Here is a 22,147-nt window from a genome sequence, read left to right as displayed (position 1 = left end):
TGTCTTTAAATGGAATCAAAGATTGAATAACCTGTTAACAGTGCAATAATACCCCCCTCTAGCGGGTGCTTGGTAGTATTGTATCTTTTTGGAAGTCTGAAAAAAAATTTTTTTTGGGAAAAGTAGAATAATTTTAAACATATTTTTCAGAAATATTGTTTATTGATACAGTGTTATTATTCTTTTAATAAAACTCAAAAATACGTCCAGACCCTGTATTAGGTGATTATGTGCTGATTTCCAAATCATTCTGATGTTAGATTTTATACTGTGCAGGGTCCTCAGGGTCCACCTGGCCCACCTGGAATGCAAGGACACACTGGACCTCCTGTAAGTGAGCAGAACTAATATATTAAATATGAGCATTTGTTTAAAACAAGTCAATATACTTAAGGTTATGTGATACTGTTTACATAAATCTTTCTTTATGAAGGGTTTACCTGGTGAAATTGGATTTTCAGGCAAACCTGGAGAGCCTGGAAAGCCTGTGAGTTGGCCTTTTGTTGTTAAGAGTACTTTAAGTCATAGGAGTAGTGTCGGCTGGTGTTCCTCTGCACATGTCATTAAACATCAACACTTTGTCACTGATCTTTAAAGGGTCTTCCAGGTAAAGATGGCCTGGATGGTCTTCCTGGAAATGAGGGTGCCACGGTCAGTATGCCCTTTAAATAAGTTTTAGCTTTCTATGTTACCAGTGTTTTAAATCTGCACCAGTCAAATATTTTATATGAAGGTTTTTCTTATTTTGTAATAACCACACTTGCACTGGTTTAAACCTTTCTTTCCCACCACAGAGGGTAACTGTTTTTAATAAAAAAGCTTTAAAAACCCAAATGCAAATTAGCAAAGTCACTAGTTGATGTGTAAATGTTAATATCTTGGAGAGTAAGACTGCATAACAGCCACCATTAAATTTGTTGTTTTAGCAATGCTATGATTAATATATATATTTAATTTACAGTCTCACTATTATAATAAAATTTTAAAACATAAAAGAAAATATGGCTAGTTCAGCCTGGCTCCGCATCTGGTATCTTAATTTGGATGCCAAGTACATATTTTCACAGTCTGAAGAAACTTGATCAAGAACAGCCTTTGGAAAAGACAGCAGCTGGATTTAATATTAAACTGCAAGGTCATTGACTCTTAGGGTCATGACTTCATGACCCTCATGTCGTATATCTAAAAGTCATAAGCTAGTAATCATAGAAAACAGTTGCATTGCATAAAATGGGCTCTATATTACAAATTCAGTAGCATACATTTTAGACATAGGTTTGACAATGCACAAAATGTGTAAGCTATCACACTTTCACTGGGAAGCTTAATGTGAAGCTAACAATGTCTTTTGTTGTTACCACTAACTTCCACTTCTCTGATGTGTTTACAGATTAATTTACTAGCAGAAACTGAAATGGCAATAATATAAGTTACACTATAAGCAAAAACATGGCTTGACTTAAAACACTTTCATTTAGTATACTGTAGGTACAGTTAATGTGGAGGAAGTAAGTTGCGCTGTATTAACTCTTCACTTTTTGCAGTACCTGGCAAATGTTTCTGGCAAATTCCATTTTTTGAAAGAATAACATCAAAATTGAACTCTTGTGTCTTTGAAGGGACCCAGGGGGGAGCGTGGAGCAGATGGTTTTCCTGGCAAGCCTGGACTGAAGGTACTGGTGACTTAATCTTACCCAGAAACACACTCATAACAACCGAAAATACAGTATAAGCAGCGCATACGAAGAGTGTATATGCCATACCACTTTAACAGTTGTATGTTTTCCACAGGGCGAGGAAGGGCCTCCCGGACCAAGAGGGCCTCCAGGGGAGAGAGTGGGTTCACAGCTGTTGAATTATTGAAATATAACATACCAAAGCATAGCAGAATTTATTATATCATATGTATATACTATCTATAGGGAGAGGCTGGTTCCCCTGGACAACCTGGTGCTGATGGGGCGAGAGGCGACAGGGGTATTCCGGTATGTTTACCTATGTTTATCAAAGCAGGAGGGTGTTTCTTCACAGCTACAGACTCTAATTTTACAAGATTTATCTATGGTATTGTTTTAGGATTAATTTTCTATTATCTACAGTTATTCATCCCTACCAAGGCCAATCTTATATTAATATTACAACAGAAATTACTTACCATAAAATACACACTCATCTGACTGGATAACCTCCTGGAATGCTTTTTAAGGGGTGTTGTGTGTCCCAAATTGCATTTTGTGGCCCGCTGTTCTTGACTTCCATACTAAAACGTTATTTTAGCTTGTATTGATGTGTAGCTTTGGTCTGTCATCCATATGTTTTAAATTTTAAAACAGCTTCTTTTATATAGGGTGAAAGGGGACTGGATGGACCAGTTGGGCCAAAAGGTGAAAGGGGTGACAAGGTAATAAGGAAACAACAACTTGATTCATGAAATGTACATCTGCATAAGCAGGCAGGAATGCTGAAATCTTGCTATTGTGGCACAATAGATATCATATGGAGTAATCTACCTCTTTTGGAGATTTTTACCTTGTTGTATTAGCTGTTATAAAGTAATTTGGATGCATACTATCTGAACATATTGTCTCTTGCCTCAGGGGGAAGTTGGAGCAAGAGGACCACCTGGCACGCCAGGAAATGTAAGTAGAAGTTAAGTTGTTTCAAATGTGACATACAGCAGTTATAGTGAAGTACATAAAGTCAATGTTACTGTTTGAATTAACATCAAATGCTGATTTGGTGAGTATTCATCCACTGTCATCTGTCTGTTTTTATTTTACAGGTGGAAACTGTCATCCCTGAGCCAGGCGAACCTGTAAGTTTATTAAACAAACCACACTGTGTGGAAGATTATCTGGAAGTTGAGTCATATCAACTGAACTTCCTTCTCCTTAGCAGGAAATGTTTCACTACTCATCCATGAAAAGTTAATAAGAGAACTCAGTTACAATTAAGTGCAAAGCATCCCCTTATTTTGAAATGGCAAAACGAGTAAAAAAAAGATTTTTTTTCATTAACATAATATTTAACGCAGAATCAGCTAGAACACATTTTCCTTTAATTCATGTCTGATAAAGTTATTTTAGTATTAATTTATTTTGGGAATGCACACTTTTCTACCAATATAATTATCATTATTTTAAGGGGCAGCAGTGGCTTAGTTGGTAGAGTGGCCATGCACCGACAATAGGGTTGCCCCCCTCTCTTCCCGACCACATGTCAGAGTGTCCCTTGGCAAGACACTGAACCGGCAACATTATGTTAAGTTTAGGGGTTTGTTTGCATCCACATTTTACACTACATTGAAATGGCATTGAATGCATTGTGCAAATGTAGGTTGCTAAAAAATAAAACATTCTCAATTAGCTACCACAAATTTTCTTTTATCATCAGAAGTGGTCAAGAAATGTATAAAAAACTAATAAACTAATAACAACTGTGTAAAGTTTTGCACTCCCCTTAATAAATTTATAAAAAATTAAATGTATTTATTTACAAATAATAGTATATAGTTGATACCTTGATGGTTTGTATAATGTATGCTTCTGCTATGAGAGTTAGTAGAAGTACAAGGGGTGAATTTTACTCATTATCGTCGACTCTTCTCACACCTCTCTTCATTTTTAATGTTTGCTCTAGGGAAAGCCTGGAGAAAAGGGTGAAAAGGGTGATCAAGGAAAACCAGGAGAGATGGTGAGTTTTTTCTTTCTGTTTCGCCTTGTCAGTTTCCAGCTTAATTGTGGCAGTGTCAAGACTGATCCACTAGATGTCAGCAGACATTCAGAGTGTGACCCAGTGAGGTTCCGCTGATACAAAATCAGTAAATGAATCTACAACAGGATTGCACTGACCTAATTCTCTTTAAACTTTAGTTTAGAGTTGCGCGGTGTATTACATCAATGAAAATAGAATGCATAATAATTTTGTGTAATGTGAAGTCATTGCAGATCTTACAGGATTAAAGTTTTATGAGATACATACATATGAGATAACAATTAAAAATGTGTCAAAATGACCTAATTACACTTTTAACTCATTCATTTAACATTCATGTCCTTTCCCTCAAGGGCCCAAGAGGACTACCTGGTGAACAAGGTTTTAAGGGGCCACCTGGACCACAGGTAAGATGCGAATGTTCTTTTACCTTCTAGTCAACAAAGCTCCACATTTCCAATCATTTTTAAAGCATCTCATATGCTATTTTTATTTTAGGGTCCTAAAGGTGATACTGGACTTACAGGAGAGACAGGACGTGTTGGAGACCCTGTGAGTTGTTAGTTTTACTGTGTACATGTTTACAAAAAGAGGAATGTACGCACTTTAATGGTATTTTTGTCTCAGGGTCCACCTGGTGTAGCTGGACCTCAAGGTTCCCGTGGGCTACCAGGGAATGCAGTAGGTTTTCTAAAACATTTTAAACAATCTGATAAATTGCAAGCCTTAATACTTACTGTATGTGTATTTTATATCGTTGTTTAATGTTATAATAGGATGTCTGGGTAGCTTTAGTTTTGAAAGATAAACAATAGCCTCTGATAATGGGATAAGCCGAAAGGACAAAAAAAATGATTCACTTCACCGTGGAAATATATTGTCTTTAAGGGCATACCAGGGATTACTGGTCCTCCTGGTCCAGCAGGACAACGAGGAGACAAGGTCAGTCAACTATTTTTACAAAGTTGTGGATATATTTGGTTAGATCTAACTTAGTACAAAAAAGTATTCAGACTATGTTAAGAATGGTTTTGTCAGTTCAAAGTGAAAATACTTTAAAGATGAAAGGCTGACCTTGTATGTCCTCCATTTTCAGCAGAAAAATTCATTTCAATCCTGCAGCACCAGTCTCACATTAGCAATTCTGAACACTGTCTTCTGTCTCTCCCCCTGTTTTATTTTTTTTTTTGTTTTCTGTCTGTTCTTTCTTTGGCTTTTTCTACAAGTTTACAGCAGTGACCTTTGTAAAATCACATGCTATCACTGTTAACCCCAGAGCTCAGATGACTAGACATTGATATTTTACCAATTTCAGCACAAAACACACATAACTATTTGATGAATATAAAGAGGGCAATAGTAATTACTTTAGTGGTCCTTGTGTTTTCAGCAACACATCTTATTCAAAATTCTGAGCAATACAAGTTTACACAAAAGAGTTTCTAAAGAATCTGCTAATTTGGAGTGCCTGTTGTACCTGAGAGAGAGAGACAATCATGTTTATAATGTAACATTTATTTTAGGGTGAACCAGGTAAACCAGGACAAGCAGGTCCTGCAGGCCCATCTGGAGAGCCTGGTTTGACTGGACCCCCTGGACCACCAGGCAAAGGAAAAGACGGACAAAATGTAAGATATGTATTCAAAATTCTTTTAGGTATGAACAAAATTACTGTAGAAAGTGTCTACACCTGTCATTTGTGTCTTAACAGAACACTTTCTCTAGGGGAAACACAGTCATTAGGCCATAAAAGTTTTATGAATTCCTCTGAATAAATTTGGAGTTGTAGAATGTAGATTTTTTTTTAATTAATATGCATGCACATATAGAACTTAATGCTACATTTTTAAGTTTAAAGGATTTATCCTTCTGATGATTTCTGACAACAGATGTAAAGCTCTGCTGTGTTAAATTCTTCTTTTTACTCTCATGACAATGAGTCCAGCTGACATGATTCAATTTTTGGGAGTATAAAATGGCCTTTTTAGTGCACTTAGTATTGCTGTAGATTGAATTTGAAGGATGCATGAACATGTGTGACTAATTAGTCTGATATAATTAATTTATGACGTGTTTGTGCAGTTAGAATGGTTTGAAAAATTGCACATTTGTAGGACCAAAACTCAATGGGGTAGAGGAGGTAGAGGTAGAGGAAGGTATAGGAATTTAAAGCAAGAAAACAAAATGTTTTATGGCATGAGGCCCAGTAACACAGGTTTTGTTGCATTGATTTTGATGCTGTAGACTGTGTTTTATAGGGTAAGGGTACTGCTAAGTGGAGCGCTCTTAGTTTGGAAAGTCATCTCCTCCTTTTCCAACACTATAATATTTGTATATTGTGTTTTAGCTTGTTTGAATTCTTTACTGAATATGAAAATATTATTATTATCATTAATTATTTTCTCATAGCTGCACCAATTCCTCAAACATTTTATGTTTTGGAAGTTAATTTACTCACACTTCTTAATCAGCTTGATATCTTTATCTTGGAATTATAGAATTAATGTAGATCAGCTCATCAAAAATCAAGATATGAAGTAGTGTTGTGGATGATTATAAGCTTCAGGAAACAATAACACAAGTTGATTACATTTAGCTATTCTTAAAACGCTTTTACTCAAACTGAAACCTCACAGTCTCTTGTATTCCACACGTGTTTTGCATGTAAACGTTTTTGAAACATGTTTTGTGACCGGCTGATTGGGATTAAAATGAGCCTGAGTAGGCACATTTGGTGCTGCAGCTCAACATGTATCTTCATCATTTTTTACCTCAGACATGTGGCCAAGTGCTGACGAGGCAAGAGCAAATAGGAAAAACACTCTTAAAACATATCACATTAAAGCAACATGAGAGCACAACAGATTTGGCTCACAGCAGTTTTTTTTTACAACTGCCAGGTGTGGCACCAGGGTGTCACTACAACCTTTGTGTGGATTGAGAAAAGGAACATATTCACACATTAAAGCTTAAGTTATTTATTCAAAAGAAGCTTAATATCGGGTGTGAGTAGCAAGTTATTTGATTGATGTCACTTGAATTATACAGGGAGCTCCAGGACCACCAGGAGTTCAAGGGCCCGCAGGACCAAAGGTAATAAAGTTTTAGAAGTTTTCAAGAAGGTGTGTGTGTGTTTGTGTGTGTATGTATGTGTGTGTAAGCTTTGTAGGTTGCCTGAAGTGTTTTTTTTTTTTTTTTATCATGCACAGGTGCTCTTTTGTTGACGTGAAATTTTCTTTTTCTTTGCTGGCACGATGAAAAAAAAAACAATTCAATTTTGTTGAAAGCAGCAAAAGCAATTTGTGTCCACTGCACTGTGACTGTTGCACTCATTATGATTCTTTGCTGTGAAGAGCTTTATGTTCAGGGCATAAAATGGGGGAGGCTGGACAGGGGCATTTGCTAGATTTATGGTGTCAATTCAGTCACCCTCATCAATGATATGTTTTCTCTTCTGAGTACCAAAATGTCAAGTGCAGATTGTATTTCCTTTTTATCACAGATTAAAACCAGAGTGGTATTTCTGGGATCAGCAGGCATTGCTGAATTCGACACTTTCTGTGCCAAGCTAGACTCTTAGCCAAACATTCTGGCAAATTGACATTATCTGACAAACAGGATGGTGAAAGAAACTTTCCTTTTCCCTCCCAGGGTTCATCTGGATCCCCAGGAGAACCAGGGTTACAGGGCGAGAGGGGTCCTGCAGGAGAAGGCAAAGTGGGACCACAGGTATGAGCATTAGTGGCTGCCACCATTACGTTATCTCTCTTTAGTATATTTATTCAAACAATTCTAACAGTGCAATGATGGTTGTTTACAGGGGCCCACAGGAAATAATGGGCAACCTGGACCTGCGGTAAATATTTTGTACTTTTGTGCATATTGAATATGGTTACCTATATCAAATTTGTTTTATTGACATTTTTATGTGGGTTTCAGGGCTTGAGAGGCCTACCAGGGCTTCCTGGTCCTCAGGGTCCCGCAGGACATAATGTGAGTGCAAAGATGAGAATGTAGAAATAAACTTGTGAATTAATACTGTAGATTGATTTTTATGATTTTGATCTACATGTCATCATTGTTTTTTTTGACTCAGATCACTGGGTTTATTTACCATGTTTCGCCAGTTTGGTTATCTTATCATTCTGTTTTTTTTTATTATAATCAATACACAGTATTGTTAGATCTAACCAGTATCAACCTATCTACAAATGCTTAAAAATATATTTTTGTGCCTGTTCTTGAAATGCAGGGTCTACCAGGAAGGCCAGGAGAGAAAGGATCACCAGGAGAGCCTGTAAGTGTAGATTTACTCAGGGAGAAACTAATACTACTGGTATACTAGTTATACTAGTATCTTTGTGATTGCTGCCCTATAACCATTTAATATAAACAACTACAATTAGTATATGCAGTGTGAAAGAGGTCATGTGTAGTATTAGGTATTCTTGGTATTCTTGCATTGTTCACCTGTTTTTTTTCACACATACTGCCACTTGTGTCCTAACTCTAAGACAAAGTTAATGAACATAATAGAGCCATAAGCATTTAAATTCATTTCCAATTAGTGTTAAAGACCAAAGTAAAGCTGCAAGGAAAATGTATATATCTATATTTTTTACAGATAGTAGTGTGCTTTTATTGAGGCAGTAGTTTAGGATGCTCCTTCAGTATATGAAGGCTCATGCACAAGGCCAGGTTCTTTAAAAAAATGGTTTTCCCAGTGTGGTGTTTAAGAACTTGTCTGGCCTGCATAGAACTTTGAACTCCACACAATCCAACACTGGAATGAACAAGAACACCAATTGTGAGTTTGCCAATGCCCTTGTAGCTGACCGAGGGCTACTCTGTGCAGCCAGGTTCTAAAATATAGTGAAAATCCTGAAACTAAAAAACACAGTTAATGCCCATGGTTTTTGAATGAGACATTCAGGAGCCACATACTTTTAACTATGCACATAATGCATTGAATCATAGGTTGCCTATTGAACTGAGCCCCCTAATCTTGCATTGTGAAATTGATTAACTGTTGCATTTACTGTCCTTTAGGGAAAACCAGCAGACCTCTCTGACCTAAATCTAAAGGTATGAAGTGTTTACAGTCCTCTTAGTAAGACAACATTCTATGCTTGTATTCGGACTATTTTAACATAAACATGTTTTTGCTAACTTTTAGGACGTTTGCTCAGACTGCCCTGCAGGTCCACCTGGACCACCCGGTCTCCCAGGAATCGCAGGGGAAAAAGGACCCCAAGGACCTCCAGGGAAAAATGGGGAAGATGGTTACCAAGTAGGACGTGATTAAAATTTTATCATGATTGTTCATGACCTCACATCTTCTGTAATGTGAAGTCAATTATACTAACTGTCCTTATCTTTAAATAAGTAGTAGTGTGTGTAAAATTGTGTGTCCCCACTGGATTACTCCTGTGTGAGCTAGAAGGTCCTACAGTAGCTGTACTTTTGTCATCATCAATCACAGTTGGTATGACGGATGGAGAGGCTCTGTCTGCATCATTAGCTTGGCCTCCTCTGGGGGCAGTAGTGAACGATTAGGAGCCAGTGAATGTGCTTGGCTCTGTCTGTCTGGACAGAGACTGATGCTCTTCTATGTCATTACAGGGCCCACCAGGACCAGCCGGACCTCAAGGGCCTCCTGGAGCGGATGGAGGAAAGGCAAGTTTTCACACTAACAACAACCTTATTGCTCCCGAATGGCCAGCACCTAATTATTTGCTTTTGTCAACATCTTTTTTTTTTTTTTTTTTTACCTCACAATGTTCTGTTAATAGGGCAAACAGTTTAATAAAAACACTGTTGCTATAGTCCTCATACCGTTTAATATTTCAGACTTTTTTTTTTATTTGACAAACCGTTTTAGGAGGTTGCTCTCCTTAAAATGTGACATCTTATATAATCTTTCATTCTTTTTCACCACAGGGTATAAAAGGTGATCGAGGACCTCCTGGAGGCCCCGGAGACAAAGGAGATAAGGTATATTTGACATTTTTGATTCATCTCAGAATTTTCGCAGACTCTATTGTTGCTTTTCCTTCTTTCACGTTGTTGCTAAGGAAATGTTTATCTGCAGGTATAAGGCTCATTTTTATATTTTCTGTTTTAACAGGGTCACCCAGGACCTCCTGGTCATCCAGGTCCTCCTGGCCTAATGGGTACACCTGTAAGCTACTATTTACCTCATTTTCCATTACAGGCACTCAAAATCTTGTCGATACTTATTATTCTTGTCTACAGGGTTCATTAGTTTGGATTTGGCCTCATGGTCAGTCTTTCTATTTCTGTTGACCTACACTGATGCTGTCTTTTTACTCTTCAGGGTAACGATGGGCAGCCTGGCCCTGTTGGCCCCCCTGGATCCCCTGGAGAAAAGGTCAGACTGCATTCTGTGTACTTTGCCCCCAGAGAACATATTACCCATGTGGCATTAATGTACAAACCTCCTCCCTTTACCACTTAGGTCAGGCAGCTTGTGCAGTAATAGCAGCCATTAATCTTTTTTTTCCTTTGGTGATGGTGACCTGTTTGTGCTTGTTTGTTTGTTTTTACCAGGGCAAAGAGGGTCTCCAAGGAATTCAGGGACCACCGGGTCTTCCTGGCTTGATAGTAAGAAAAATATAGTATCAGGAATATGCAGTGAAGTCTTCAAAGTCCAAAATGTCAATGCAGTTCTAGTGCTTTACAGTTGTAGAAGCTAAACAATCAATTTTAATAATTGGCAGGGTCAGCCTGGCAAAATGGGAAAAGACGGCAGACCAGGTGAAACGGGGGAACCTGTAAGTGAATGAAGGGGTTTGCTTTTTCAGTGAGCCTAAAAATATACAGACCTTAAAAACCAAGTACATGATATTTTAGATAAATGTAATTATAATGTGAACAGCAATGATTTGTGGTGTGATTTCAGGGCAAGTTAGGTGAACCTGGACCACCAGGAAACCCTGGACTCAGGGGACTCCCAGTGAGTAGCCACCAGTAAACAGATCTGATGGAAGCTGTTTGTAGTGCAAAATGGTTTGGCTCATTTAGTGTATTTTTTCTTTCTATCCAGGGCTTTAAAGGCCACAGAGGAGAACCTGGAGCCCCAGGACCTAAGGTATGTGTGCTATTGTACTGTATGTTTGTGTGTATTTGAACAGGTAGGGAGCCACATTAACATTGACTCTGGAAGATCAGTTACCTTTTACTATGGTATACACGGGAGTACGAGGGACATGCCAGGGGTGACTGTACATATATTAATGTTACAAGTGTTCCAGCATATTATTCTTTTTCATGTGGTGGTGGAATCATAAAATAATTTGAGCTTGGATAAGGGTTATCATGGCCAAACAGCTCCATATGTAGCAAAAGGTGATACACTGTGTTCAGAGGTGGTGGAGGTACAGAAACTCAGTGCACAAGTAAAGCTAAAGTACTTGTCTGAAAAAATCTCTGCTGCAAGTACCACTTCAAATCTTTTACTCAAGCAAAATAACTAACCAGATTATTTACATTATCTACGAGTACAAAAGTAAAAGTACTCCACTAAGAATACAATTTATTTGGTAATTGTAATTTTGGTAGAAAATGGTCAGTAATAATAAAGAATAAGGGTCAAAAATCATACTTGACAAAGGTGGGGCGAATTGAACAGGTGATGAACCCGTAATGACTAAGCATTTATAATTTCATAATATTTTTATAAGAAGGATATAATATTTTTATATCAAAAAAAATTCTGTGAAAAAAAATTCTCCATCTGCAACACCTATACCCAGAACTTTTTAAAATGTGTTTTGGGAACAGCACAAAGCCACAGTCAGCATTGGCATTCCACACACATCAACATACATCTTCTCCAAGAGATTCACTGCACCTTCTGCTTTGTCTCTCACACAACACGCATCCAAAGGACAGGTTTTTGCCACCGCTCCATGACCAATAGCATCTTTCATTACAGACATCTCTGTCTTACCTTATTCACTATTATTCAGAAATCTGAAAATTGATGCTTACAGAAAGAACAAATTTACATTGACTCAGTAATGTATGTTACACCTGCATCTCATAAAATGTAAACAATTTTCTGATAGGATTTGGTATGATGCTTACTCCATGACTTAGATTTTTGGTGTCTTGTACCTCACTTGTAAGTCACTTTGGATTAAAAAAAAACATCTGCTAAATGACTAAATGTAAATGTAAATTGTACTAAAATATTCTAATAGACTATTTTACCTTGATCTGTTGTATGGACACTACCAGCCATGTTGCAGAGCCCGCAAAGGTGTGAAAGGTTGACAAAAAAGTTTATTTGTTTATTTTCTTTCCATGAAATGAACAGGGTTCCATAGCTTAAAGGCCGACTTCGTCAATTTTGAACTTGCTTTCTATGGCTTTATTTTAGGGTGTATATGAACAGTAATGCTTTTTAACTACCCTCTGACTTACCTATATGAAAAGATTTCTCTGCTTGTGTTTGAAAAACTCCTCTAGATGACATCACCAGGAGAAGCAAGTTCAAAATCAAAAATTCAAGAAGCAAGTTCAAAATCAGTGAAGGCATCTTTTAAAACTTTGTCAGCGAGCAAACTAGTTTCAGCTAACTTAATAAAACTTAATTTCTGTTTTAGTAATGTATATTCTCTGTACTATTTAAAGAACGCTGTATATATAGCTATGACATTGTAGCTGACAAGCAAATGCTAAAATGAAGTTACTAACATCAATTAGCCATTACTAGTATTACTTGCAAAATAATGCATTATTAGCATTAGAATAAACATAGTTGGTGGAAAACTACTGTTTTTGTTCTGTTCCCCTTTACTTATGTTAGTTCTTCAGTTGTTCCAGCCCTGATTCTAGTTTAGCCTCCTCAGGCATCCTGGCCCTGTCTTGTTTAGTTCTTCTCTGATCTGTGTTTCACATGAAATTTGTATTATTACTCCCTAGGGCCAAGCCAGCGTTTGTCCTCTTATCTGGAGTGATTTTACATTATCTTTATGGTATTCTGTGTTTCTTTATAATCTGCTTATTGCTCATACTCATTTTTATGTCTTTCTAGCCTTGTCTACACCATTTCTTAGTTTTTGTATTTGTGCCCACACTTGTATCCTCACTCTGTTTTCACTAGCCCTGGTCCACCTCCATAGGCTGTGTTAGGGTTCTTTTATCACTGATCCCCACTCCTGTGTTTGTACTTTAGCCCCTCAGTCCTAGTTTCATGTTTAGTTCCTTGGTTCATGTATTGTTTGTCTTCTGAATATACTGCCTCTCAGTCCAGTCCCCAATTAGTTGAGCACAGAAAGGGAGGAAAAACAATTCCTCCCTTTCTGTGCCGTTTCAGAATAAAGTTCACTTACATTCTACATCCCTCTTATTGTTTACTCTTGAGTTCATTCTCATACATAAAACCTGAAACACAGGCTAAAATAATCATATGAAGAACAAAATATTGATATAAAGATGGACAAGATTCAAGACAATATTATCCAAAACAACTTCTTTTTTTTGTCAAAAAGGGAGAAGATGGAAAACCTGGATCCCCTGGGCATGACGGCAAACCTGGAAAAGAAGTATTATCTATATCTATTACACATTACTTCTTTTTCTTTACAATTTTTGTTTCCTCCAGAGGTGCATGATACTGAAATGTTCTATTTTATTTTAACTTAAAAGTAGCACACTTTATCACACTATATTCCACAGATCGTGTATTCTATTGTTTTAAACCTAACTGTAAATAAAATGATATCTTAAATAACTCATAACCTGAGAAATAGGTACCTTTTTTCACCACTGAGTCGTGTCTGGAGATTAACCTTTCAGGGGTAACACTTCATTGTAAATCCCACTATTAACAGTTAGGATCTTTACATATATATTAATGTATACACTATAATGTAATTATACACAGATAATATTTTAGTGTTAATTAATTTGCAGTATTTCACAAGTATTCTCATCTATTACATATTATCAATGTGTTTTACTATAGGATTATCCCTTATCTGTTAATTCTGTTAATTAATTAAATTGCTAACAAATGCATTATTAATCGTATACATTTGTGTATACTGTTATTAGTTGTGCATTAATGTTTGTATACACTTATGCTAAGGTGTTGATCAGAATGCAGACCGTGCATCCCCATTCATATTTAAAGTAGCAAATACAGACTGTACTTTAAAAGCACAACTCCACATGAGAATAGATTCTGAGTAATATTACTTTACTCTTTACTTTTACTGTCCCTAGTGCATGGCTGGCTCAGTCACCCAGTTCCTGAATAATATTATTGCTTTCTTGATCCAGTTCTTTACTGATTGATGAAATGGTTTTGGACAGAATGAAAAATGTACTATGGACTACAGAATCTTTACTCATAGCTAGATAATACCTCCAGCTACAGTTGTAACGATGTAAAACCTTTTCAATGTTTATAAATTCAAATAGTCTTATGTAATCTATATAAAATATGTTGCATCTGTTTTGTGTGTTTTTTAAAGGGTTCTAAAGGACCTCCAGGTCCAGAGGGACTTATTGGACCAAGAGGAGAGCCGGTAAGTCACTTTCAAAAACCGGCAGGGTTGTCTTACACAAACAGAAGACTGACTCAGCATGGTGTCAAACAGATAGATAAAGATGTAAAGTGGCACTCAGGTCATTTTTCTTTCTGTCCTTTCTCTTCAGCTTTGTCCATCTCTCTTTTTTCACCCTAGGGCAAACCAGGTGAACCAGGACCATCAGGAAAATCCGGTTTTCCTGGAACTCCAGTGAGTTCTGTTTGTCCCATGAATGATGTTTAAATTGTTTTTTGTTTGTTTTTTTGTTTTGTTTTGTTTTTTTGGTCCAGTTTTTTCTTTCCAGATTTTGCATCAGTATAACAATCCAAAAAAAGGAAAAAGCACAATTCTGTTCCACGGTAAGATCATGTTTAGAAAGATAAAGATTTGTATCAGTGGTTTACACAACAGAATCGGAATGAAAGTGATAGAGGGAATTATTTGTCAAGTGGTGTGATGCCAGATGCCCCGTGAGTTTGTATTGACCAGGTTGCTGCCAGTATGAGAAAACAGAGGTCATCTGTAAGAGCAACAAGGCCTATCAGACTCTCCACAGTTTTGCATACATCTTAGAGGTTTTTTAATGTACATTATAATTACCTAGGGAGCACCTGATGACAAAAGTGACAAACTTAATTTGATATATCAAATATAACATCATCCTACCCTTGCAAACCTCCCTCCCTTCTCCATGTAACAGAAAAAAAATACGAAAACTCTGTGCACTTGCAAAAAACAAGACTTTTAACTTTATGAAACATTTATTAAGACTTCACAACAAAATAAAGCTAATGGAAATACACTCAACAAAAATGAAAGCGCTGCAACTAAAACAACTGTATTTACATCATCAAAAGCAGACTACAACGAGCAACTAACCAAAAAGAAGAACCCGGTGGCTGCATATACGATGTGATTATCACATTTGATAGGGAGTTATGAAAAACCCCACTGTTATCAGATTTGGATTTTTAATGTTGCTTAATTATAATTGGTGCATAGAAGCATTTGTTGTCACCTTACTAAATGAGCCTGCCCCCTCCAAGCTATTGAACAGAGCAAGGAAAAGAAACAATCATTTCTACAATCAAACTATTCTTGATTTGGCAAATACTAAAAAATAAATCAGTTCTTCATAGCAATAAACTAGTTACAGAAAAGTTCAGGGCCTATAAAGTCAGCAACAAGCAGGTGAAAGTCTCATGATACTCTGACTTTAAAAGGAGCTGACTTAGATGAGTCAATTTTCAGCAGATGAAGAAAGACAGAAAGGATGATTCCAGTCTGTGTGTGTCAGACTGATACATGAGTAATAACTGATTTGTCTGGGATGATTCATGGCAGGAGTTGGAAGGCTTGCAGGCTTTTGTAGCACAATTTATTTATGTTTAGAATGCATATTTTTCTTTAGGGAATTGCCCAATTTTCACAGTATTTTTCTGACAGGGAATCAAATCCCATAGGTACATGCTACAAGTTGCTAATTTTATGAGGTTTGCACTACATTGGCCACAAAAAGCCCTCTGCTGTGATGAAATGCAATTTCCTGTTTAAGAGGAGAAGTTTTAATTTTACATGCTTATATCATCCCTGCAGACCATTTTGGAAAGCAGTCAAATGAGGTGTTCACTGTTCTGAGGGCTGACAGATGGTTACTTGGAAAAATGAATAACTGTTGGTAACTGGAAGGCAGTTTATATGCAGCCAGCTATCAGAGAGGAGTTGATGATTTCAGTCAGCAGAGGGAGCAGATCATTGCAAATAGCCTAGAAGAGGAAGCAGGCCAGGAATCAGAGGCACAGGGGTTAGAAGAGGAGTTAGAATAATTTCAGTAGAAAGTGACAATATTTGGAGGTAGAATCCAATGTTGCCAAAATGCTATCAGATGGCCAAATTTACCACACAGAGACTGGAGGATGGAGTGAGTGGAAAGAAGAAGAAGAATGTAAAGACAAAATGAAACATTGTCTAATGTCTGCAAACATTAGTAAACTCTGGCACTTTGCAAGCTGCAATAACCAGCTTGTCTTCAGGCCCATGTGTGCAAGATTAGTTTATGGGATTTTTTTTCATCCAGGGCACTTCTGCATGTGGATAAGAACTGCAGCTAAATGTTAATCTATCTGAATCCTCAGTAATGAGCAGGGCTTTTAGAATACAAGTACAGTATGCCACGTGTGTGCCATGTGATGAGTGGCTGGGTTTCTGCTGTCATACAGGGTCTTAGGGGAGACAAGGGCGAGGCTGGCAGCCCGGGATTACCAGGATTTAGTGGGCCTAAAGGCCCAGCGGTGAGTACTAGATTGTATTTATTTTGATCAAAGCATTAACTGCAGCTAGAACACATGACCAGATGTTGCTGATAACTTCCATTTTGATTTACAGGGTCCACCTGGTCCAGTTGGCCCAGAGGGAAAACAAGTAAGCAACAGCTAAATCCACTGTAAATATATTTACTGTATTCTGTAATTAGAGGCTTGCTCATATTCACAATCTGTGATGATTTTCAGGGGATGTCAGGCAGAGCTGGTGATCGTGGCCTTAAAGGAGATAAGGTGAATATCACTAGCAAAATCAACTTTACTGTTCAAATCTGACCTGTTCAGGCTGAACAAAGATAAGCAAACACAAACATCTACAGTATGTACTAGTATGTACTCTCATTTCATAGGCAGTTACATGAACAAAATAATATACTATCTGTATGCATATAGCTCAGTTTCTTTAATCTGTACTGGAATGGATATTGAAATGTGATAATTTAAGTAGAAAACTCTATTTAGTTAATACAGTAGGCGCTAATGTGTCATTTTTTATAGCAACATGTCTTTGTGGCTTGTTTGCAATTGGCTTAGATTTACTTTATTTGGATTTGAATGGAAGCTTATTTTTCTGTATTTATTTTTGAGTAATAGTCAGGGTTTGTTATTTAAATCATTACTCAATCAAACTGAAGTCAACTTTCTCAGTGTCCAGTAACCCAGTGGTTATTCTGTAGATGCTTCTAAACATTTACAAATGCTGTTATTTAATCCAGGGTGACTCGGGTATGAAGGGAGATAAAGGCCATGCAGGAGATCCAGGTATGCCTGGAAACCCTGGACCCCCTGGCAGAAAGGGCCACACGGGGATGATGGGCATGTCGGGACCACCAGGTGAAATAGGACCTCCAGGGTCACAAGGACCTTCAGGAAACCCTGGTCTCCCAGGGCCGAGGGTGAGTCACATACATCAATAAATTCATTAGATCTTGAAATGGTGTTTGTGCAATGTTCAAAGATGATTGGGATTTAGGTTTTAATAATTAAGTTCATCGTTGACATATGTTATATCAGGGAGAGTCAGTATCACTGGAGCAGATGAGACGGCTCATCCAAGAGGAGCTGGCAAAACAACTAGATGGTGAGGAGGCAATTTTCTTTTCAGATCTGATCTTGCCTCTAGACCTCTGAGATATTTGATTAATTTGGACTTATTTACGAAAACCTTGATAGAGTTGTTTGAGCTTTACTATTTTTTTGATCCAGCCAAACTGGCATACCTCATGGCTCAGATCCAGCCAGCCCATGTGAAGAGTACAGCAGGGCGCCCCGGCCCTCCGGGTCTACCAGGTAAGGATGGCAGTCCTGGAAGACCTGGACCCCCTGGAGAGCCGGGTATGCCCGGACAAAATGGAGGAGAAGGACCTAGGGGACCTATGGGCCCTAAAGGTAGGACAGCTTGTACTAGCGTTACTGGTTCTGTGTGACTGTGTATTCTTTTTGGGGTTTTTATTGTTTCCTTCATTTATTCTTCTATTCAAACTAAATGTTATATAAAGTGTTTGCATTATGCAGTGATGGAACTAGGTACATTCACTTTAGTACTAAATGTAACTACATGTTTAAGTAGCTTTAGTAGTTTTTTTTCACTCCTCTACAATTTGGAGGAAATTATAGTACTGTTTCAATTACTGTTCTCAATTACATTTATTTGATAGATGCAGAGTCTTAATATAAAATATAAATCAGCAAAAACTTGATTATGTATGATCTTTTTAGGGATTAATTGTAACTATGGATTACGAACATTTCATTATATTTAAAATGTTTTAAGTCTGGCTCAGTATGATGAGTTAATGATACTTTTACTTAAGTAGAAGATCTGAGTACGTCTCCAACAGTTAAAGTCAGACAATGCAGCAAAAAAGAGAATTGGAAGATTTCATTAACAATGTGTAGTGGGCACACCAGCATTGTACTGTGTCAACCTGCTGTTTTTCTTTATCCTACACAGTACTCGGACTTTTGCAGATTTTCCACTGGAAAAACTGCAGTTTTATTACTGTACATTACGTCAGTTCTATAGTCAACATTGTAAATTCTGTATTTTAAAGATAAAACAGATGTCTTTGTTTTCACCAGAGTTTAGTTTGAATCTGATATAAAAATCACCAATTGTTCTAGTATTGTAAATATTAACCTATTCATATTCAATTAGTTTCGATATGAGTCAGTATAGAATATGATTAGGTTAACATTTACACCCCTAGAAAAATTGGTACATGGCAGTTGAGGCTGATATCTAATTAGTTTAGATTTCTAAGATGTTCCCGGGGCAGACACTGTATATGATCCGAGATAACAAGGGTGTAGTCTGTAGCCTGGCATTCAGACTTCTGAAAATTACTGTTCTTCATCTAGGTGAAAAGGGAGCCAAAGGAGATCAGGGAGAACGTGGTGTTGGTGAAAGAGGCGAACATGGCGCTCCTGGCCCAATAGGTAACAACCAGTCTCTAACAGCTGTCTTTATTTTTTAGGGTAATATACTCTGAGTTTCTGCCTAATTCTCTTCCTGCTCTAGGTCCAGCCGGTCTGCCTGGATATGGTAAAGACGGAAGCCCAGGACAAGCCGGAGCTCAGGGAGAGCCAGGCAACCCCGGCCCCCACGGTCAGCCTGGACCCCCAGGTCCTCCCGGCCAATGTGACCCCACCCAGTGTGCCTACTATGCAAGCCTGGCACAAAGACCCCACACCAAAAATGTTAAGGGGACTTAAACGAAGATATGTAGGGCTGTATTTATGAACTTGGTCGTGTCAATCTGAATCAAGAACTTCTCTTTTTCAAGATAACCTCAGCATGGAAGGCTGAAGCAATATTTGCTGCCGGTCAGATTCTTTGTTCTGTTTGTTTTTGGTATGAAGCTTGGGGCGGGTGGGGATTGAGCTTCTGGGGACTTTTATGATTTAATAAGGAGTAAAGAGGGCAGCTAAACAGGTTTTTCCTCACTCCCATGCTTCCTGTAAAATGTATACACCGATAACAAGGATGAAGATTTGGGATTATGATAGTGTATCATTTCATCACTAAATATCTCAAAGGTTCAGTTTTTTTTGCCTCACCATTTTCCATCCGTTACCCTTCACAGCCCACACTGCACCATGTCAAACAATACCTGTCAGTTACTGCTCAGTAAATTGATCTCAGGCTGGCGATCTTCTACCTGTCTGGTGGTAATGACTCACTCAAGGGAATTATCGGTTTTATTGTGACTGATGAAAAGGGAAAGACAGACAATGTCAAGTGCAAATACCAGAGGTGTTTTGGTTAGGGATGATTACTAATGAGTAGGTGTGGACAGTGATGAATGACAACATTTGTGCACTTCTTGCCTCCGAACTGGTACTGTAACAGTACAGTAATATTATTAAGCCTTCTTTGGACAACTCACACCTGACACAAAAATAAAATAACTTGTAGAAACCCTGTTTTAAACATATAAGAATTTTGAAAGTAAATGTTTTATTTGTTTAGACAGGATTTAAACTACATTTTATAATAGGAAGAAACTGGAGGCAGAAAAAAGGACCTGTCACAAAACATTAATTAGAATGTTGGAAAAATTCAGTTTATTGTCCTAAAAATCCAACAAAGAACACACATGATGAATCCTTTTGTATGACTTTGTATCATTTAAATTTGAACATCACAATTTAAGATGAAAAACTTTCTCATGTTATATCTTCTATGAATAACATGACATGTATCTATAACAAATACATGCAATGAAACTATGGTTATAAAATCACCCGCAGGAAGCTCATTATACATTATTTAAAAAAAAAACAGGAAGGAAATGTCTGTTAGATTTGTACTATTAAGTTTAATGAAGTGGCTCTGGCCTTTTTTTCTCTGAGGTATGCATAGACTTGAACAATAAACAGCTTTGAGAAGGTAATATAATTGCAGCCTTTGTTCACCTTCCTTAAAAGCTGCTTGTTTCTTTAAATGTGTCACTTCCTTTCTTTTTCAGAGAGGCTTGTTAAGTGCCTATGCTGTGGCAGAGCCTGGCCAGCTCAGCCCTACTCTGAAAAGACACTGGGTGTCCTATTTGTCCCAGAGAGCCTAAAATTTGAGAGCTGCTTCCCTGCATCCTGATGACCAAGCCCATTGCCGTTTGAAAGATGTTTTGCCTTATGTCCCTTATGGACCAATTACTCGCTGGTCATCTAGAACGTATTAAATAGCTTCCGACAAAGGTACCACATTTGTGGTTTCAAAAAATATATATACAAACACAAATACCTTTTAAGAGCAATAGGAAAGTGGGAGAAATACAAATATGACCTAGAGGTCATATTTGTATTTGTATATGTATATGTATTTGTAACATCATCTCTTGGTCAGGTTTAATATGTCATCCATGATTATGTTAAGTTATGGCCCTGCTCCAATGTAATTTTAAAGATTATGGTAAAGCACATTGTTAGTTAAACTGAAGCTTCCACTTCTTTGATGCTTTGGAGCCAGGAATAATTTTATTACTTTAATTTAAAGCAATGCTGTGCAGTTTTTGAACTATTCAAACTCTCATCTCACTAATAAAATGTTGATATAAGTAAATAAATTCAACCTTTCTCAATTTAATACACTTTTGTTGCAAGAGTATTTGTTTTGTTAGCTAATGATAGCAAAAGCTTGAAAAGAAGTGTTAGCTAGTGGCTGATGTCAAAGTGTGGTATCAGATTAGCTATAAATGAAACTGACCAGTTCATGTTTCATAGCTATTGTTAAATGAATGCCAGCTTGCTCTCGCTTGTGTTGCCTCATCTAGGCTAACTAACATTAATTTGGGTTAAACATCGAACCCACTACAGCTCATAATATTAAGTAGTTTCACTTTTAATTTCTGACTTCTTTACATTTCAATCTAACTTTATTAGACAATCAAGTGTCTTCTAAAATTAAACTCAACCACGGAGTTTCCTTTGGCCTTCAGAGCAACTGTGAGTGGAAAAAAAAAATGTATCACTAAAACTAAATTGACAAATGTTTGTGGCTACGGTACATGATCACATTTCTCATTTCAAGTACCAAACACCATCCAATTGTCAAAATGTACAGTATGTTAAATATCAATCAATCAGGACACATTATACAGCATTTCCTCTAACCATGAGCTGCTACTCTAGCAACAGTTTTCTCTTCAACCATCTAATGTTATGAGTATTGATATTTCATGGTTGTGTAAATGTTAGTCATCAATAAAGTGTTGAGACATAGGATTTTAAGTTGCAGCTCAGAGCTAAACATACTGTAAATCCTATATGCAGCTTTTAATATTTAAAACACAGTAACTGATCAAATTATTTTTAAATATATTGATAAATTATTCACAATTTTAAACAACGTTTTTTAATGTGCTAACTGAAATGTATTAATCAGTTTTCCCCCCTTTTGGTGCTAAGAGACTTGTACTGTACTGTATAATAAAGACTGGAATGGATTCATTTTATAATACATGCTTTTCTTTGTTTTTGTTTGTTTGAATAGTGCTAAATTGCAAAATGTCAAGTCTTTGTCCTTTTTGAAATATGATTATCGCCTTTGTT

At 37.2% G+C, this 22,147-nt stretch overlaps 1 protein-coding gene across 3 annotated transcripts in view; it reads left to right on the top strand.

Annotated features, from left to right (window-relative positions):
* col22a1 (collagen, type XXII, alpha 1) overlaps window positions 1-22,055 on the top strand; it is a 52,723-nt gene extending 30,668 nt beyond the window's left edge. For all 3 annotated transcript variants that reach the window (XM_067508166.1, XM_067508158.1, XM_067508151.1), the window contains 41 exons: window positions 277-330; window positions 434-487; window positions 598-651; window positions 1,620-1,673; window positions 1,792-1,836; window positions 1,923-1,985; window positions 2,348-2,401; window positions 2,598-2,639; window positions 2,783-2,815; window positions 3,640-3,693; window positions 4,068-4,121; window positions 4,213-4,266; window positions 4,342-4,395; window positions 4,603-4,656; window positions 5,238-5,342; window positions 6,763-6,807; window positions 7,366-7,443; window positions 7,535-7,570; window positions 7,654-7,707; window positions 7,967-8,011; window positions 8,764-8,799; window positions 8,891-9,004; window positions 9,337-9,390; window positions 9,655-9,708; window positions 9,842-9,895; window positions 10,052-10,105; window positions 10,285-10,338; window positions 10,455-10,508; window positions 10,637-10,690; window positions 10,781-10,825; window positions 13,233-13,286; window positions 14,220-14,273; window positions 14,433-14,486; window positions 16,496-16,567; window positions 16,662-16,697; window positions 16,787-16,831; window positions 17,314-17,493; window positions 17,612-17,678; window positions 17,804-17,986; window positions 18,959-19,036; window positions 19,119-22,055. In XM_067508166.1, the coding sequence (XP_067364267.1) occupies window positions 277-330; window positions 434-487; window positions 598-651; window positions 1,620-1,673; window positions 1,792-1,836; window positions 1,923-1,985; window positions 2,348-2,401; window positions 2,598-2,639; window positions 2,783-2,815; window positions 3,640-3,693; window positions 4,068-4,121; window positions 4,213-4,266; window positions 4,342-4,395; window positions 4,603-4,656; window positions 5,238-5,342; window positions 6,763-6,807; window positions 7,366-7,443; window positions 7,535-7,570; window positions 7,654-7,707; window positions 7,967-8,011; window positions 8,764-8,799; window positions 8,891-9,004; window positions 9,337-9,390; window positions 9,655-9,708; window positions 9,842-9,895; window positions 10,052-10,105; window positions 10,285-10,338; window positions 10,455-10,508; window positions 10,637-10,690; window positions 10,781-10,825; window positions 13,233-13,286; window positions 14,220-14,273; window positions 14,433-14,486; window positions 16,496-16,567; window positions 16,662-16,697; window positions 16,787-16,831; window positions 17,314-17,493; window positions 17,612-17,678; window positions 17,804-17,986; window positions 18,959-19,036; window positions 19,119-19,312 (2,676 nt within the window). In that variant the 3' untranslated portion in view covers window positions 19,313-22,055. The remainder of the gene's footprint in view (window positions 1-276; window positions 331-433; window positions 488-597; window positions 652-1,619; window positions 1,674-1,791; window positions 1,837-1,922; window positions 1,986-2,347; window positions 2,402-2,597; window positions 2,640-2,782; window positions 2,816-3,639; window positions 3,694-4,067; window positions 4,122-4,212; window positions 4,267-4,341; window positions 4,396-4,602; window positions 4,657-5,237; window positions 5,343-6,762; window positions 6,808-7,365; window positions 7,444-7,534; window positions 7,571-7,653; window positions 7,708-7,966; window positions 8,012-8,763; window positions 8,800-8,890; window positions 9,005-9,336; window positions 9,391-9,654; window positions 9,709-9,841; window positions 9,896-10,051; window positions 10,106-10,284; window positions 10,339-10,454; window positions 10,509-10,636; window positions 10,691-10,780; window positions 10,826-13,232; window positions 13,287-14,219; window positions 14,274-14,432; window positions 14,487-16,495; window positions 16,568-16,661; window positions 16,698-16,786; window positions 16,832-17,313; window positions 17,494-17,611; window positions 17,679-17,803; window positions 17,987-18,958; window positions 19,037-19,118) is intronic.
* Window positions 22,056-22,147: the final 92 nt, after the last annotated feature.

The sequence above is a fragment of the Channa argus genome, chromosome 1, assembly GCF_033026475.1.
Source record: "Channa argus isolate prfri chromosome 1, Channa argus male v1.0, whole genome shotgun sequence".
Taxonomy (NCBI): Eukaryota; Metazoa; Chordata; class Actinopteri; order Anabantiformes; family Channidae; genus Channa; species Channa argus.
The sequence above is the reverse complement of the archived record's forward strand: the minus strand, read 5'-3'. Positions and strand labels throughout refer to the sequence as shown.